Raw genomic sequence first — 17563 nt, 5'->3', positions numbered from 1 at the left:
CTTTTTCCCTTAAGCCTTATGAACCAACTTCTGATAGCTTCAGACATTTTTTCTGTAACTTCCCCATCTCGTCAACTTTCGTTGAATTAAAGAGGGTTATAAGGGCCTTGCTCTGGATTAGCCTTTGGCTTAATGGAATATTGTGGCTGTTTTGATCTTCTATCCAGACCACTCAGACTTTCTCCATACTTTTAATAAGGCTAGTTTGCTTTGTGTTCACTGCAGTAGCACTTTTAATTTCCTTCAAGAACTTTTCTTTTGCATTCACAACTTGTCTGTATGGCTCAAGAGCCTGGCTTTCAGCCAGTTGACTTTTAGGATGCCTTCTTTACTAAATTTAATAATTTCTAGCTTTTGATTTAAAGGGAGAGATGTGTGACTCTTCATTTGAACACTTAGAGGCCATTGAAGGGTTATTAATTGGCCTACTTTCATTATTCTGTCTCAGGAGAGGAGGGGAGAGACAGGGCAGTGGTTGGTTAGTCAAGCAGTCACACAAACATTTACTGATAGTTTGCCATCTTAGATAGACTTAGAGTTTGTGGTGTCCCAAAGCAGTTGAACAGTAACATCAGAAGATCAGTGATCACAAATCATTATAACAAAATAATGAAAAAGCTTGAAATACTGTGACAATTATATGTGACACAAAGACATGAAATCTGTAAACACTGCTGGGAAATGACTCCAGGGATGCCTGGGTGGCTCAGTGGCTTTGTGTCTGCCTTTGGCTCAGGGCGTGATCCCAGGGTCCCAGGATCGAGTCCTTCATTGGACTCCCTGCATGGGGCCTGCTTCTCCTTCTGCTTGTGTCTCTGCCTCTCTCTCTCTGCCTCTCATGATTAATAAATAAAATCTTAAAAAAAAAAAGAAAAAGGAAATAACTTCATTGGATTTACTGAAGTAGTGTTGCCACAATCCTTCAATTTCTTAAAAACAGTAACTATGGAGAACAGTAAAGTGGGTGCAATAAAATGAGGTGTACCTGTAATGTTAATTTTCAACTACATGCTTTCTATATTTTAAATACTTTTCCAGATTTCCTTTGATTACTTATTCTTAGAATTTCCATGCTGTCCTATCAACACTTAAGGATACTGATTCAGAGGATTTCTGATGCTGGTTTAAGTCGTATCTAACGGTTATATTTGCTGGAGGCAGGGAGATAATTAGTTCATACTAAAACCAGATATTTGTAAATTGTATCTGAATTATTCCTTGTTTTTACTATGTTGTGAGTTGTTGGGAGAGAACATAGTCTTTTTTTTTCTTTCCATAGTCTGTATTTCCATCAGTGTTTCCCAGCAGTGCTAATCACAGAGATCTTTTGTATACTTGAAATTCCCTAAATAAGACATCTGATTGAGTTAACATATTTGTGTATCCATAACACCAGGGAGCTTTTCAGATTGACAGTTGGTACAGTCACACAGACACTTGTCAGATAGGGCACTAGCTTCCCATAACAGTATGGGTATACAGATCCTTCCCCTCTGAGTAGGGGCCTTGATTAAAGCCACATCTTCAGTTACCATTTACCACAGAAGGACATGATTACAGTATGTTCTATAGAGTTCACTGTAATTTGGATCACCTTAAGAATCATAAGCAGCTAATGAAAGAAAGCTGTGGCTGAGGAATCTTTTTTTAAGTTTGCCTAAAAAGTACTCCATTTTTTTTTTAGAGAAACCTTGGGTTTTCTTTTTGCTTTCTAGAGAAATACTAAAAGGAGAAAGGAAAAGAAAATCCTTTGAGAAATTAAACGGATTTTAATGTTGTCTTTGTTAACATTTACTTTGAAACGTGTACTCTTTCAAGATTATAGGCCTGTATATGATACAGTATTGTAATGATGTATTATACCCATGTTTTGGAGTGTTGATCTTTTCATAAAAAGAATTTTTTCTCTAATAGAATGATACATCCAGATGTGCCTGGGATAGGCCCTACTTTGTACCTTTTATCCCAGCGTAAATAATAATATTCACTCTCACAAATGCCTTGGTTTGGAGAAAAAAAAGTTCTGGTCAACTCTTAGAGCTACGTTTCCAGGCATGACTCATTGCATAAGTAGATAGTTACTCCTTGACAATGATGAGGTGATAGAGATTGCATGCATTCAGGCGACTTTTACTGTCAAACACCAGACAAGGAGAGGTGTACTGCCTCCTACCCCCCTCAAAAACACATCTACAGACACAGTTGAAACGTTACAGAACAAAATATTTGCCAGGATTTGTATGAAGAGTGGAGGTTTTTTCTTGGAGAATACAGCAAACATATAGAGACCCTTGGTCCCAAATTAATGTGACATTTGGAGTAGCTTTTTTAAATGAAAAAGTGTTTAATGTGGTTTTCTGTTACCATTACTAACAGTAGCTTGAAAACATGGATTATTCAACATTTTTCTTAATTTTCAGAAAATTCATTATTTTTATCACCTAGTGAACCACCCAGTAGTTCTATTGTGTTAGATTTCTCAGAAATATATTAGTGCAGTTTCATGCTTTCACTGAGTATTAGTAGAAATTCAATTGACACTTGAAAAATACCAGGGTTAGGGGCACCAATACCCCAAGCAGTCAAAAATCCACATTTAACTTGACCACCCAGAAACTTCTACTGATAGCCTATTGTTGATTGTAATAGTCATTTAATACATATTTTTAATGTTATGTGTATTATATACTATATTCTTACAATAAAGTAATCTAGAGGAAAGTAAATGTTAATATCATAAAGAAGAGAAAATGCATTTGTAGGTCCATGCTATAAAAAAAAAAATCCACATTTAAGTGGACCTGTGCAATTCAAACTCCTGTTTTTTAAGGGTCACTGTAATAGCTAATAGTAGCTAATATTTATCAAAAGCTTATTTACTATTTAAGGCACTGTTCTGAGCACATTTCATGTATTAACTCAATATGATTCTTAATATCTGAAAGAGGCATTACTCTAATTTTGCAGAAGAGAAACTGAGGTGTAAAGAATTTAAGCAATAGCTAGAATAGAACCAGCAGGCAGTTTTGTCCAAAAGCCTGTTTTGTTAACTATGTTGAAATGAATCATGGCATTCTGTATATATTCACCCCAATAATGTGTCTTTTAAAAGTTTTTTTTTTTTAAGTATTTCTCATGTTGAAGTGCGTACACAGATATTTGTAGGTAGAGAAATTATGGAGGTTATAAAGAGCAGGAACGAGTTTTTTTTTTGTTGGTTTTTTGTTTTTGTTTTTTTAAACATCCAGTTAGCTGACATTTTACTGTTTGCCTCATTTTTAATGGTCACATAGTACTGCATTTTATGGTGATATCATTAGTTGATTAAATCAATATCCTGCTGATAACATTTAGATTTCATGGTATCTTCATTTTTTTTTAAAGATTTTATTCATTTATTCATGACAGACACAGAGAGAGAGAGAGGCAGAGACACAGGCAGAGGGAGAAGCAGGCTCCCCATCAGGAGCCCAATGCGGGACTCCATCCCGGGTCCTCAGGATCATGCCCTGGGCCAAAGGCAGGTGCTAAACCACTGGGCCACCGGGGCTGCCCTCTTCGTGTTTTTATGAAAGTAGTTTTAGCCTTGCAGATTCCTTAGGAGGGTCTTGGAGACCCCCCCTGGAATCTTCACATAACAGTTTAAGAACTGCTGCTTTGGCAAAAGCTTGGCCTATACTGGATAAATATCCACACCTTTGAGGAAGTAGTTTTGAGAAGCTATTTTATGAATATATTTATTAAGCAAATTTTTGTAGTTCTGTAAGATTTTTGGTCTTACACAGCAAATCTGCATATTAATTGATGCTGTTTGCCAAACAAATGTTTTCTGGAAATACCTTTAAAAAAGAATTTCTTGAATTTTTTGAGAACTGAACTCATTTTTCCTTTTGTTTTTTATATTTAAAAAAATTCCAGTAGTTTATCAGTATTTTCAGTAAACCCAGAATAGGATGTTATTTTTAAAGGGTAGATGTTAGACAATGTATGTGTGTGTGTGTAATTAAAATTTAAAAAATACTGATGCACAGAAAAGCATGTAGTAAAGGTAACATTTAGAGATTTTTATAAACCTTGAGTTTAGGTATTCAAGTTACTTTGTGCAGAATTTACTTAGTCATAGAAATCAGTGAGAATTAAAGAAAGTGATCAAGGTTATCTATTTGTATCATAATAGTGCTGATGAAATTCAGAAGTTACTGGTGAGAACTTGGAAGCCTAATTTGCATAATTCTGTCAAGCTCTTTGTTTTCACTTGAACATAATAGAGAAATGATAGGTAGCTATTAGGTGTATTTGTTAGCTGCTGCTGAGTAACAGCTCACTCCAAAATGTAGTGGCTTAGACATACATTTACTAATTGAATAGGTTTTGTGGGTTAGGAATGTGGGGACGGCTTAGTGGGTCCTCTGCTTCAAAGTCTGCCACAGACTTTGAGATGGTCATCCTAAAGGCTGGACTGAGGGAGTGTTCTTTTTCAAGATCACTCACCTCTGTTGAAATCAAGATTCACTTCCTCTCCCAAAGGCAGCTTGCTTCATGAAAGCATGCATGCCGAGAAAACCGTAGAGGGTACCAGCAAAATAGAAGTCACTGTCTTATAACCTAGTCACAGAAGTGACATCCCATCGTTTTGCTGGATTTTGTTAGAAATAAGTCATTATATCCAGTCCATACTCGGGGAGGGTATATATACCAAAGGTATAAGGAGGCATAAATACGAGAGTCAGGGATCATTAGAAGCCATGTCAGAGGCTACCTAGCAGATAAACTTTTCTGCCTTAGAAAAACAGTGATGGGCTGCATTGAGAATGAGTTCATCCACAGTTTTTTGTTGTTGTTGTTGTTGTTGTTACTTGCAGAGCTTCTATTAATTTTGTGTGAGTTTAAAAAATATAGTTAAATTCCTTTCAGTAAGTATCCCAGGGCTACTGCCTTTCTGCTGCTTTGCCTCTGAGATTCCTTCAGTTCCCAGATAGGATTTCAGGTCCATACTTCCCATTGAAGAGTACGCATTACAGGAAAAACGTAAATCTAATTCTCTTTCTTTTGAGGATACCAGGTAGTTAGTGTAGGGTGTCATTCAGCTGTATTATTTTACTTTAGGGTGTTACATGCTTTGTTAGTTTCATAAAAATTTGGAATGGAATTTACTTTTGTATATTTGACAGTCCATAGAGAAGTTTAGGATCTCATTCATTGATTCTCAAAGTATGATCTCTGCTCAGCAACATCATCCCATCCTTGTTAGGAATGCAGATTCTCTGGCCCTACTCCAGACCTACTGAATGAGAAATTCTAGAGGAGGGACCCAGCAATCTGTGTTTTAATCAACTCTCCAGGTGATTCTGGTGGTCACTGAAGTTTCAAAACCACTAACCTATCCAGTCGTTCTAGAACTTGAATATTACTTTTCCAAAAGCTTTGGCCTACAATACTAGACATTTTATTCTTACTACTGTTAGGCAAGCTTTCCAGGGAAATAAACATTTTTTCCTACTCATTTTACAGATAAAGGAAACAGTAAAACACAATACTTGTGTAATTCCACTCTGTTGGTTAGGCAGCGTGTGTGTCAGTCAGGAAGGTGGGAGTATTGGGGATGAGGACAGGAGTTTTTGAGACCAATTTTCTCTTTCCTAATGCTGTTTCTCTTGTTAACAAAAGTCAAGTACTAAATAGTGATTTTTATTGATAATTACGTTGAACCAACGTTATATCACATACTAAACTTTTGTAGTTGTATTTTGAAAATACATCTGATAATACTGAGGAATTGATTTGTATTGCATTTCATCAGCTTTGTGGTTCTGGTTCAGTGAACATGTACCAATAAAGATTTGCATTGAAATATCTTACATAAAATGGAAACCTCACACAAAGGGCCTTTTCTAGTTCACATGCTCACTTTGTGATGAGTAGATAGTTACTGGAATGAGATCTTTGAATAGCATGAGATTTTTTTTCTTTATTCTTTCCAGTTGATTTTTTAAAAACCTGTCCTATGATACTACTGTAGTGATACTAAAATTAAAAGCAGAGTGTAATTTTAACAGCCTTCATAGCATATTTAATAATTTGGTTGTAAGTCCTTTATGTCTTGTGAAAATTTGACAACTTAGATGCTTTTGAAGGCTAAATTTTGAGAGGGGCTGACTAGTAATTTCTTAGCTATTTTGTATGCATTTACATTTTATTTTAGTAAGCTGTAGTAAGCTTTAGCCAAAGTGCTGCATGTTGCTCATGAGTTCATTTAAGTAGTTCATTAGGATCACGGAGTGGTTTGCTGAATTTCATATAATTCTTTATCTTATACAGTAGTCTCCTCCCATCCCCTGCCCTTACCTGCAAGGGATATGTTCCAGGACCCCCAATGAGTACCTGAAATTGTAGACAGTCTTGAACCCATATATATTACGTTTTTCTCCCATTCATTCATAACCTATGATAAAGCCTAATTTATAAATTTGGCACAGTAAGGGATTAACAACAGTAATAAAATCAAACAATTATAACAATATACTGCAATAAAAGCTATTTGAATGTGATCTCTTTTCTCTCTCTCTCTCTCTCTTTTAAAATATCTTAGTTGTATGTCCTCACCTTTCTTGTGATGACGTGAGTTGATAAAATGCCTATGTCCTGAGATGAAGTGAGGTGAATGGCATAGGCCCAGTGACATACATAGCATTAGGCTACTGTTGACCTTCTGACATTTCATCAGAAGGAGGATCACTGCTTCCAGAATGTGGTTGACTGCAGATAACTGAAACTGGAAAGCATGGCTAAGGAGGGACTACTGTACACCCAAAAAAAAAAAAAAAAAAAATCATGTATTTAAATGTAAAAACTGGATTACACAGTGAAGTTAAACAGTGTTCTAAAAGACTTTTTACTGTTCTTTTTTTTTTTTAAATTCTGTTAATACATAACGTATTGTTGGTTTCAGAGATACAGTTTGGTGATTCTTCAGTCTTATATAACACCCAGTAATCATTATATCATATGCCCTCAATATTTGTTCATCACTCAATTACTGTTCTGAACAAAATTAGGTAATAGTAGATATTAAGAACGTTTAATATGCTCTGCCTTTCTTACTTTTCCCATTTAGTATGGTGTCTGGGACTCTGCTAGCTTGTATTGTTTGCTGGATTCTTTTAGTTTAGTAATTTAGGAAGCAGCACGGTAACTTCAGGATGGATGAGAATTGCCATTTAGTGTAGATTGAGTTAGTAGACATTTGGAGGTGTAATGTTTTTCGAAACATAATGGTTCACATGTCTTTTACATATCTTTTTCAGTCTTGTTGGTTTTGTAAGTTTAGCATATCCTCTTATTGTAAGGGGTGGTTAAATCAGGTGTTTCATTCTCTGTTTTAAGGCCACTGTTTGCCTTAAGATTTTTTTATATAAACCTCTTGTTCTGGTAAAACATGCAGAGAAATTTTAAAATTATTAACAGATGTTTCTATTGACAAGAAAACACTTAAAAGTAATTGTTTTTAATATTTTTCCCCATGCATTTAATGAACTTGACTTTTTTTCATCTTTTGAGCTAATTTTGATGCAGTTTTTAAGATAGGATTTAGTAAATCATTCTGTGTTGAAGTTATTATGGTATAACATTTTTCATGAAAAAATAATTTTTTCTATTTTCCTACTTAGAAATGTCATTTTTCTTTAAACAAAAAGTAGAATTTGTATGCCACATAAGTTTTACATTAGGATTTAAGGGCACATTTGACCAGTGTAAATTGAGAATGTTTATTTATACATAGTTTATTTCTTAAAGTTTATAATGTATGTAAATAAATGAGAGTCACTCAAATAGTATTTACAGACTCCAATAGAAGTAAATTGTTCACATTTATCTTACTGTGCCCTGGGGGTATATATATATATATGTGAATTGGCTATACCCCCCCCCTTTTCTAGTCCCACAATCAAAGGAAATAATAGCCTTTCCCCAGTCCTGTCAACAGTAGTAAAACCTAAATCAACATTTGAACGTCCCACAAAGCTTTACTAAAGTGAATATTCATCGTCTTAGGAGTTAACCTTGTATGACCTGCGATATTAAAGAGTCTATTGATAATTTCCCTATTAAAATATTAAATAACAAGATCAGGTGTTGACTATCAAACTTAGTGTTAATTTCATGGAGTTTGATATTTGTGCACAAAAAAATGCACAAGTGTGCTTTTTAAATTGATGTCTAACTTTGTTTGTGATTACACCTAGTAGGGGAAACCTTGTTACCAAGTTGTTAGACTGGGTTTTCATCAGGAAGTCGGATGTTATGCTGGAATTGTTGGTCCTCTGCAAGAATACAGAATGTTTCTTTTTGAGTGAATAAGCCAGGAAAATGAGGCAAGGGGTTTTATTTCAAAGGGTTTTTTTTTTGGTGATGGCATAAATACATAACAGGTTATAAAATCCAATTACTATATTAAATTTCATCACTTGTTTTTTAGGTATTCCAATAACTGTACCACCTCCAGGTAAAACTTTTTTCATGTTTTCTCCATCATTGTTAATAAACATGAAATTTCAAGCTTGTAGTTACAGGAGGGGCAGTGTCGATGTGGTTAGACTATGGAATAGGCTATTGGGATTTCAAGGTCCTATTTTCAGCTCTGCCTTTGCTTCATTCCAGTTTTGATTAAGATACTTAGTTTTCTTATACCTGTCTTACCCATTTTTGTAGCAAGAGAGATTCTGAGAAAATCCTCACCTTATCAATTTGTTGAAGAAAACAGTATGGGATATAAAATAAAATTTTTATGAAAAAGAATTTTTTAAGACCACTGAATTTTTTTATATGATAAAGCAGCTGCAAAGAGAAGAGATCATTTATCTTGACTTTATCATGGTTTTTGGGTTTTTTTTTTACCATGCTGGCATAACTCAGTATCGTGAAAAAATACGTTCTGAGCCATACAATTAGATAGATTGACAACTGGTCAGATGGTTGTTCTTAAGAGTGATTGTTAAATTGTTGATTGTTGTAATGGTGTGATCAATAGTTTATACATGACCAAGGGTTATTTTTTTACACTTTTTTAGTGTTGTGGTTTTAAATATTTTTAGAATGTGATGCAATATGATAGCAAGTGTTTTTGTTTCTGAGTTCAGTATTCAGAGCCAAGGAATATAAAGAGAAAGAGAGATGACCATGCTTGGAAGGGTGGGTTTTGAATTCAGGATGACCTTGATAAAGAGAAATAGTGGAGTTTAGATACCATAGGATAGTATACATATTTATTTGTGGAATAGTGAGTCATTGTGTATCAATGTGTCTGAAAAAGGCCTATCAGGAAAAGTCATAGAGAAAGAATCATTGGTGTGTCTAGTTTAAAAGAAAATGTGGTTGAAAAGCTGTATGGGATAGGATTGTGGTCATTGCTAAACTGCAGAGTTCTGAGATGTTTAATAGAGGAGTTACAGGTCTTGAAACTGGGTAGTGAAGATAAGCATGGTGAATTTGAAACAACTTGTAGCAGGGCCAAAAATTGATTTAAATGGACTTTGAGAAGGTTAAGAGAACTGATTCATTTTTACATAGAATACTAAAGAATGAGGCCTAGTGGAAGTGTTTTCAAATATGTAGAGGGTACGATAATAGATTGCTTCTTGTTCTCATTCAGGACAGCATATGAATTGTAGTGTGAAAGATTTAAATTATATAATTTAATTCATTTTCTAATAGTGAGGGTTGTTAAAACTTGGAAAGAATTGGTATCATAAGGAATTGGTATCATAAGGTATTTAAGTTGAATCTTAAAGTCTTTTGTTGGGATGCTTTATTGCCCATCTGAATTTGAAAGTGCAGAGTAGATTAACTGTTAAGGTCCCTTTTAGCCATATTCTATGGTATTTCATTTAGGTATTGTGAATTATTGAGAATACAGACCTCATGATATAAAGGTGCAAATTATTTTCTCTCTAAACTAATCCAAAAACTATATTATATGCCCTTCTGTAAAATAGTTCTTTAGGGTTGTGCTGTTTAAAACATATTTTATGGTAGATGTTCTCAGCCTTAAGCATTTATATATTTACTGGTAAGATTTTATTTATAAATTATATATTTTAAGGACATTTCTATACATCTAAAATAAAAACATTTTTTGAAAGAGGTAAATGCTATTTTATTTGCTTTTCTTCAAAAGTATTTCAAGTATAACATATCTGGTGGCAACACTACTACTGTTTTATATATGGATAAGGTAAGGCATTGAGATTAACTTTCTCATACTCACAAAATGGGCTGTGTGTGGTGCTGAAAATAAGACCGGGTGTCCTGACTCCCAGTTTGTGCTCTGTGTATTAGACCAGACTGTTCATTTAAAGTTTTATTATTCAAAAAATCTATTTGTAAGTTTAAGCTCCATTTTTTTTCTGTCCATTATAACATAGAGAAGCACGTTATGTCCCCAGAGAAATTTAGTGATACGCAGCAACTTTGTTTCACACTTGACATTAAATGTACATTCTATTAACTTTTTTTACCTTATGATTGAATGTTTCAGGTTTTCCTCCTCCACCAGGCGCTCCACCTCCATCTCTTATACCAACAATAGAAAGGTAAATCAGTATGGATAGGGTAAAACTATTTATCATTTGTAGACTTGTGACAGAAAAGTCCTATGCTTATCTTGGTAATATCTTCAAAGATTTAATTTTGTAGACATTAAATAGTACTTGCCTTTTTAAATTCATGAGTCTAGAACTATACCAGTTACTTTTATATAAGATGTTGGACCTATATATATATAGTTCTGTAACAAAACAGGACAGAGAAAACCAAATGACAGTATTTTTGAAATGTCTTGCTTTGATTTAGGATACACTGATTAAAGAAACCCCTAGATTGGTAAAAACTTGGCTCTAGTCATTTTTGTGGGATAGCCAAGTAGATGACTGATAATAATGAATAATGCATGTCTGTTTTAGAATTAAGTAAGGACAGTTATTATCAGGAACCATAGTAAAGAAAAGCTGCCTTATTCCTTTTGACCCTGCTGTAACTCAACTTCCTCAAAGGAAAATTGAATCCATTCTATATGGCAGTAACCTTCTTTTTTATGTCCTGCATTTCTGGCTTATGTTAGTTGGAATGCTGTACTAAAGAGTATTTACCTCGTAGATGGCAGAATGGTGTTTAGCAACATAAGGCTTTGGAAATCTCACAGACCTGGCTCAATTTTAACTTCAGAATTCCCTAGCTTCGTGCTGCTAGGCAAGGTCCATAATCCCTTGGAGACTCAGTTTCCTTTTACTAAGTGGGGTTGATAGAGTTAAGATTAAAACAGCTAGTGAATATAACACATCAGCACAATTCTTAGCAGGTAGAAATCACTAAAAAATGGTAGCTATTACTGTTTCCTCTTAAGTAGCAAGTAGACTCCATGAAAATAATGTATTTCTGAAAAGTGACCCAAATTATATTAGAAATATTGTGAGAACTTTATATCAGTAGCATCAAATCATGCAAGATTTTCAAAAAAAATGATAAAGCTCAGAACAATCTTAATTGGGAAAATAGAAGGATTTAATTTTATTAAGCCTTTGTTAAATATATGTTTTTCTCAATCAGAATGTTAAAAAGTATTATTGTTTATTCTGTCAGTGGGGCTGAATTTCTGAATCCTTAAAACCTATTTTTTTAAGACTAAATTTTAGTGAATTCCCAAGTACTTTTTTAGTCTCAAGGTTTCTGTTATCTTGGGATTCAAGCTGAATTTATTGGATTATTCACATTAAATAGTACTGGCAAGCTATGGTTTTCTTTACAAGTGGGTATTAGGTTTAATATATATTGAGATTAAAAGCCTGTTTTTTATATCAAAAAATAAAATTACAGAATTAAGATTTATCATTATATGATGGTTAAATGAAAGTCATAATTCTGCCTTGATGTTTTGCATTTGTACCAAATTATTAAAACTTAGAACTTACTTGCAACACATAATAAAAATACATTTTTCTTCAACAGTGGACATTCCTCTGGTTACGATAGTCGTTCTGCACGTGCTTTTCCATATGGCAATGGTAAGCATTTTCAGTTGCCCAGATTCAGTTTGAACCAGTACTTAAGTAAAATTTTAAAGCGATGAAAACATACTTCCATGGTGTAAAACACTATCTTACAGAGCAATTTAAAAATATTAAGTAATGGAATAACTAGGTCTTACATTCTGGATTACTTAATAATTTTTATCAACTATACTTTTAAAAATTAAAAGTTTTATCAACTATACTTTTAAAAATTAACAAATGGTGATACAAGAGGGATATTTGTACTTTGCCCTTTCCTAAAAGAATTTAAGATTTGTCAGCAAATTGTCTCAGTCTTTGTTCTTAATCTTTTTGTTTCTTAACTCAGGGCATCCAACTAACCTTGTTCTTTTTCTCCCTTGCTGTTTTTTCTTCTAGATCATTGTCCTCTTTTCCTATTCACTCTTAACAACATAATCCATTCTAAGGATTTCTGATACTAGTTTCTGCTTAGATCTCTTGATCATTCATTTTAAAAGTGCTTTGCATTGTACTAGGTTTTAAAGATACAGTAAACTAAACATAAGTTTGCAGACACTTAACTGAGCCACCCAGGTGTCTGAAGATTTCATTTTTTAAAATATTAATTAAGCATTTAGCTTTTTTTCAAAGTAGTATGTGCAAATTTTTTTTTTTAATTTTTACTTATTTATGATAGTCACAGAGAGAGAGAGAGAGAGGCAGAGACATAGGTAGAGGGAGAAGCAGGTTCGATGCACCGGGAGTCTGATGTGGGATTCAATCCCGGGGCCTCCAGGATCGCGCCCTGGGCCAAAGGCAGGCGCCAAACCGCTGCGCCACCCAGGGATCCCAGTATGTGCAAATTTTTAATCAATAAGCAAGAGTTTTCTTTACCAAACCCAACTCCTCTCTCAGGGAGAAACATTTTTTTTTTTTTAAATAAAGGAATTCTTTAGTGATAACGATTATAAAGCATATTGCAGAAATTAATGAGAAGAAAGTTATGAGTTTTCTTCATCTTAATCAAAACCTTGGAATGAAGGTAATAGATACATCTTTGGCTTTGCTGGTAATTCTGTTTTACCTTTGTTAATTTATTTTAAAATTTTGTAATGTATCCTCAAATACTGCTATGCATATTAAGATTATGCTTGTAAAGTAAGACCTAGTTAAAAAGTATCTTTGGGGACGCCTGGGTGGCTCAGCAGTTGAACGTCTGCCCTTGGCTCAAGTCGTGGTCCCGGGGTCCTGGGATGGAGTCCTGCATTGGGCTCCTGGCAAGGAGCCTGTTTCTCTCTCTGCCTATGTCTCTGCCTCTTTCTGTGTGTCTCTTGTGAATAAATAAATAAAATCTTTTTTTTTTTAAGTAATCTTTGTAGAAATATCAACTGCAGAGAGAGCATTTTTGATGATTTTTAGTTCTTCTGATGGTCTGCATGGCATTCATACATAAGCTATTACCCTGTTTCTTGATTTATATAACTGTAGATACCATCTGTTACCCTCTTCCTCTGATAGATGCGTATTTTGCTTACATGTTGCCACTCTCTTTTCCCCACCAGTGACATACTACTGTTTTTGTTCTTCTTTATATATATTCATTCATGTACCATCAATATCTGTTACTGTGCAAATTTCCAAGCCCTCACCTCTTCTTCCCCCTCTGCCTCCCAGCTTTGGTCAGCCATCCTTCTGCTTAGAAACTTTTATATTTGGGGCACCTGGGTAGCTCTCAGTTGGTTTGACTGACTCTTGGTTTTCAACTTAGGCCTTGATCTCAGAGTCTTGAGATTGACCCCCCACGTTGGGCTCTGCACTCAGTGTGGAGTCAGCTTGTCCTTCTCCCTCTGCTCCTCCTCCCCACCCCCCGCTCCACCCCCTGCTCCCTCTCTCCATCCCTCTCTCTCTCATAAATAAAAATCTCTAAAGAAAACAGATACTTTTTATTCTGTCCTATAACCAAAACTCTCTGTGCCCTGATAAGTTTTTTATTCTAAAAGTTAAACAATAAATCATACTTCTATTATTATGACTATGTAGATACTGTATACATTAGAAATAATTATAATACTCAGGCCATGCAAAGGGGAAAGTTCCTATGGCAAATAAATTGAAAATACCATTTTTTTCTTATGCTTCATTAGCCGTGTAAAGTCCTACTACATTTTAATTGGGTTCATATTAGGACTCTGACTTTATCCATCTCAAATTTTTTTTCCAAAAAACGTTTTCAAATTTTGTTTTTCAGGTGTTAAGCCATGTGAAAGGCATTTTTGCCTTTGTTATAAAGATATAATTGTACCAATGTCATCTGTGGAATAGCCTGTCCTGAGAGATCCATAATGTCCTATCCATTCATATATCAGGTTTCTTAAGTATTCCTGAATCTTGTTTCTTGGCTTCCTAGACTATTCACTAGTTGAACTCTTCTTGTGCTAATAATGCCACACTATTTTAATTATGAATTCTGTAGTAAATCTGATACCTTGTTCAGCAAAATCTATCTACTTAGTCTGGTTCAAAAGTATTCTTGCGTCATTGCTCTTACATATTCATTCTAACATCAGCTTTGGAAGTTGCATGAGAAACTGTATTGAGATTTTGATTAATAACTAACATTTATATTATGCTTACTTTAGACAAAACTGTTAACTCATGTAGTCTTGACAGCCTTATAAAGTAGACATACTGTTACTATTCCCATTTTATGGACATTGAAGAACAGCAAAATTCAGTGGTGTCCCCAGTATCACACAATAAGTCGCAGAATCAGGAGTTGAAACCATGCAGCCTGGCTCTAGAGTCCTTGCTCTAACTAAACCATGTTGGAATTGCATTGATGCTTGGATCAGTTTGTGTGGAATTCATATCTTACAGCACTGAGTCCATGAAGAAGGACTCTCTTCATTTATGGAGATGTTCTTTAATATATTTCATTTAAGAGCAGTCCGGGTGGCTCAGCGGTTTAGCGCCGCCTTCAGCCCAGGAGACCTGGGATCAAGTCCCACATCGGGCTCCCTGCATGGAGCCTGCTTCTCCCTCTGCCTGTGTCTCTGCCTCTCTCTCTCTCTCTGTGTCTCTCATGAATAAATAAATAAAATATTTAAAAATATATTTATACATTTCATTTAAGTGCTATAATTATCTCCAAATACTTTTTGCATATCTTTGATTAGATTTAGTCATTGGTACGTATGTTTTTGTTGCTGTTTTAAATGATATAGTCATTTGAACTTTCTGTTCTATTTCTAATTACTTGTAATTAGAAAAGGATTGGTTTTTGTTTTATTTATACATATATATATATATATATATACATATATATACTAAGCAAAAAACTTTTTTTTTTTTTTTTTTTTAAGAAATTCTTTTACATTTACCACTAGGCATTTACTGTTTTTTTTTGATGGAGTCCTGTATCAGATCAAGGAAAGTTTCCAAGGGCTTTTAAACTGTGAATGGATATTGCGTTTTATCAAATGCTTTCCAAGATAATCATGTTTTTCTTCTCTAATCTGTGAATGTGGTAAATTTCTAAATTTTTCTAACATATAGCCACTGTTTATTTGCTGAGATAAACCTGACATGGTCATGATTGGTTATCTTTAAAAAAACAAAACAAAACACTGATTTATTTAGGATTTTGACATCTGTGTTCATATGTAAGATTAGCTTATGCTTTTTCTTTATTTCTACTGTCTTTAACTGGTTTTGGTATTAAAGTTATATAAGCCATATGGAATAAGTTGGGGAATAATCTTTTTTCCCATTCTTTGAAGTTTATATAATATTAGGATGGTCTATATCTTATAAGTTGTAAAACTTACCTGTAAAAGCTAGTCTCTTGGGAAGGTTTTAAATTACCGATGAGTATCTTTGATAGTTAAGGGACTAGTCAAGATTTTTTTTTCATTCTTGAGTCACTTGTTGGTAAGTTATTATTTGGAATTAGTACATTGCAGCTAAGTTTTTAGCATTGAGATAAAGTGTATTCTCTATTTCTTTCATGTCAGTAACATCTGTAGTTACAGTTTCTTTTTGGTTCTGATTGTTGATGTGGCCTCTTTTTTTCCTAATCTTGTCAGAATATTGTTATGTTTAATTTGTCTAGTCTTTAAAAACCATCTTTCAGGTTTTTTTTTTTAATTGTATGATTCTTTCCTAAATGGTAGCTTTTATTTTCATTATCTCCTTTCTGTTGGATTATTCTCTTCGTGTCTAAGTTCTTAAGTTTTGGAAGCTTTAGCTCATTAATTTTCCATCTATTCTAATGTAGTGTTTTTTAAGATTAAATTTATCCCCAGAACAATTTGCTCTCTATGCTTTTGATATGTCCTGTTTTTAAGCTCAGTTCCTAAATGATTTGAAATTTATTAATTTTTTGACCCCTGAGTTTTCAAAAATACATCTTTAATTTGAAATATATGGAGATTATGGTGTCTACTATACTTATCCTATGAAAGCATGCCATATAGTTTTATGTTTCATATGTGCTTAAGAAGAATGATTATTATTTATTTAGCTGTTATGGGCAGTATTCTGTGTTATGTCCATTAAATCAAGCCTGTTAAAAGTGTTTTGCTCAAATCTTCTATATCTGTCGTGAACTTTTTTGTTTGCTTCAAGTGGTAATAATTGAGAGAAGTATGTTAATTTCCATGATGATGGATTTTTCTGTTTCTACCTATATTCATACTAGTTTTTACTCCTTAAAAATTAAAGCTTGTGTTGCTAACCACCTGGAAGCTTAGTTTGTTCTGTCTGCTTGGTGAGCTGCATCTTCAATTCCCTGTCCTCATCCAACCCCTCTGTCCCAGGTAACCCGTTGGTGTGAGTTTGTCATTAATCAAGCTGCTCCTGTGGAGATGGGTGGTGTGGGGTGTGATATTTTCCTTTTCTTCCCTTCCTTTTACTTTCAGCCATTTTGTGTGTGTTTATGTTTCCTATATTCAGAATATAGTTAGAGGGATTTTTTTATTGGTTTTTAGAGTTTTTAAAAGTACAAATCAAACTCTATCATTTAACTGGTGAATTCAATCTCTTGAATTATTGTGATTATTGAACTAATTAAACTTATCTCCTCCAACCCCCATCTTTTCCAAGTCTTTTTGAACTGAGTTTTTCAAGTGATTTTTTTAAATTCTGTTTTTCCTTATGTTGTTTTGAAATTATACATTTTGTTTCTATTATTTTAGTGGTTATTCTTGGAATGTATTATGTATATATCTCATAGAAGTTTTTTTGGTCAGGTCTGTTAAAACTTCTCATTTTTAAAATTTTGTTTGTTTATTTATTTATTTAGAAGGGAGGGAGAGAGAGAGAGAGACAGGCAGGCAGAGGGAGAATCAGGGTCCGCGCGGAGAGCTGAATGTGGGACTCCGTCCTGGGACTCCAGGATCATGTCCTGGGACGAAGGCAGGCGCTACACCGCTGAGCCACCCAGGGATCTCAAACTTCTCATTTTTAAATCTGTGAATGTCTTTTTTTTTATTCTTGAGATTTGATTTTATTGAGTACCTATTTCTAGGTTGGCCATTACT

At 34.1% G+C, this 17563-nt stretch overlaps 1 protein-coding gene across 17 annotated transcripts in view; it reads left to right on the top strand.

Annotated features, from left to right (window-relative positions):
* The window catches only part of FIP1L1 (factor interacting with PAPOLA and CPSF1), a 75647-nt gene that overhangs the window by 46786 nt on the left and 11298 nt on the right, over positions 1-17563 (top strand). For 9 of the 17 annotated variants that reach the window (XM_026016518.2, XM_026016523.2, XM_072748992.1 and 6 more), the window contains 2 exons: positions 10535-10589; positions 12001-12056. In XM_026016518.2, coding sequence (XP_025872303.1) covers positions 10535-10589; positions 12001-12056 — 111 coding nt within the window. Of the gene's footprint in view, positions 1-8476; positions 8504-10534; positions 10590-12000; positions 12057-17563 lie in introns of all 17 variants that reach the window. The other 8 variants (XM_072748993.1, XM_026016520.2, XM_026016516.2 and 5 more) reach the window with 1 other exon arrangement.

The sequence above is a fragment of the Vulpes vulpes genome, chromosome 2 (genome assembly GCF_048418805.1).
Source record: "Vulpes vulpes isolate BD-2025 chromosome 2, VulVul3, whole genome shotgun sequence".
Taxonomy (NCBI): Eukaryota; Metazoa; Chordata; class Mammalia; order Carnivora; family Canidae; genus Vulpes; species Vulpes vulpes.
The sequence above is the reverse complement of the archived record's forward strand: the minus strand, read 5'-3'. Positions and strand labels throughout refer to the sequence as shown.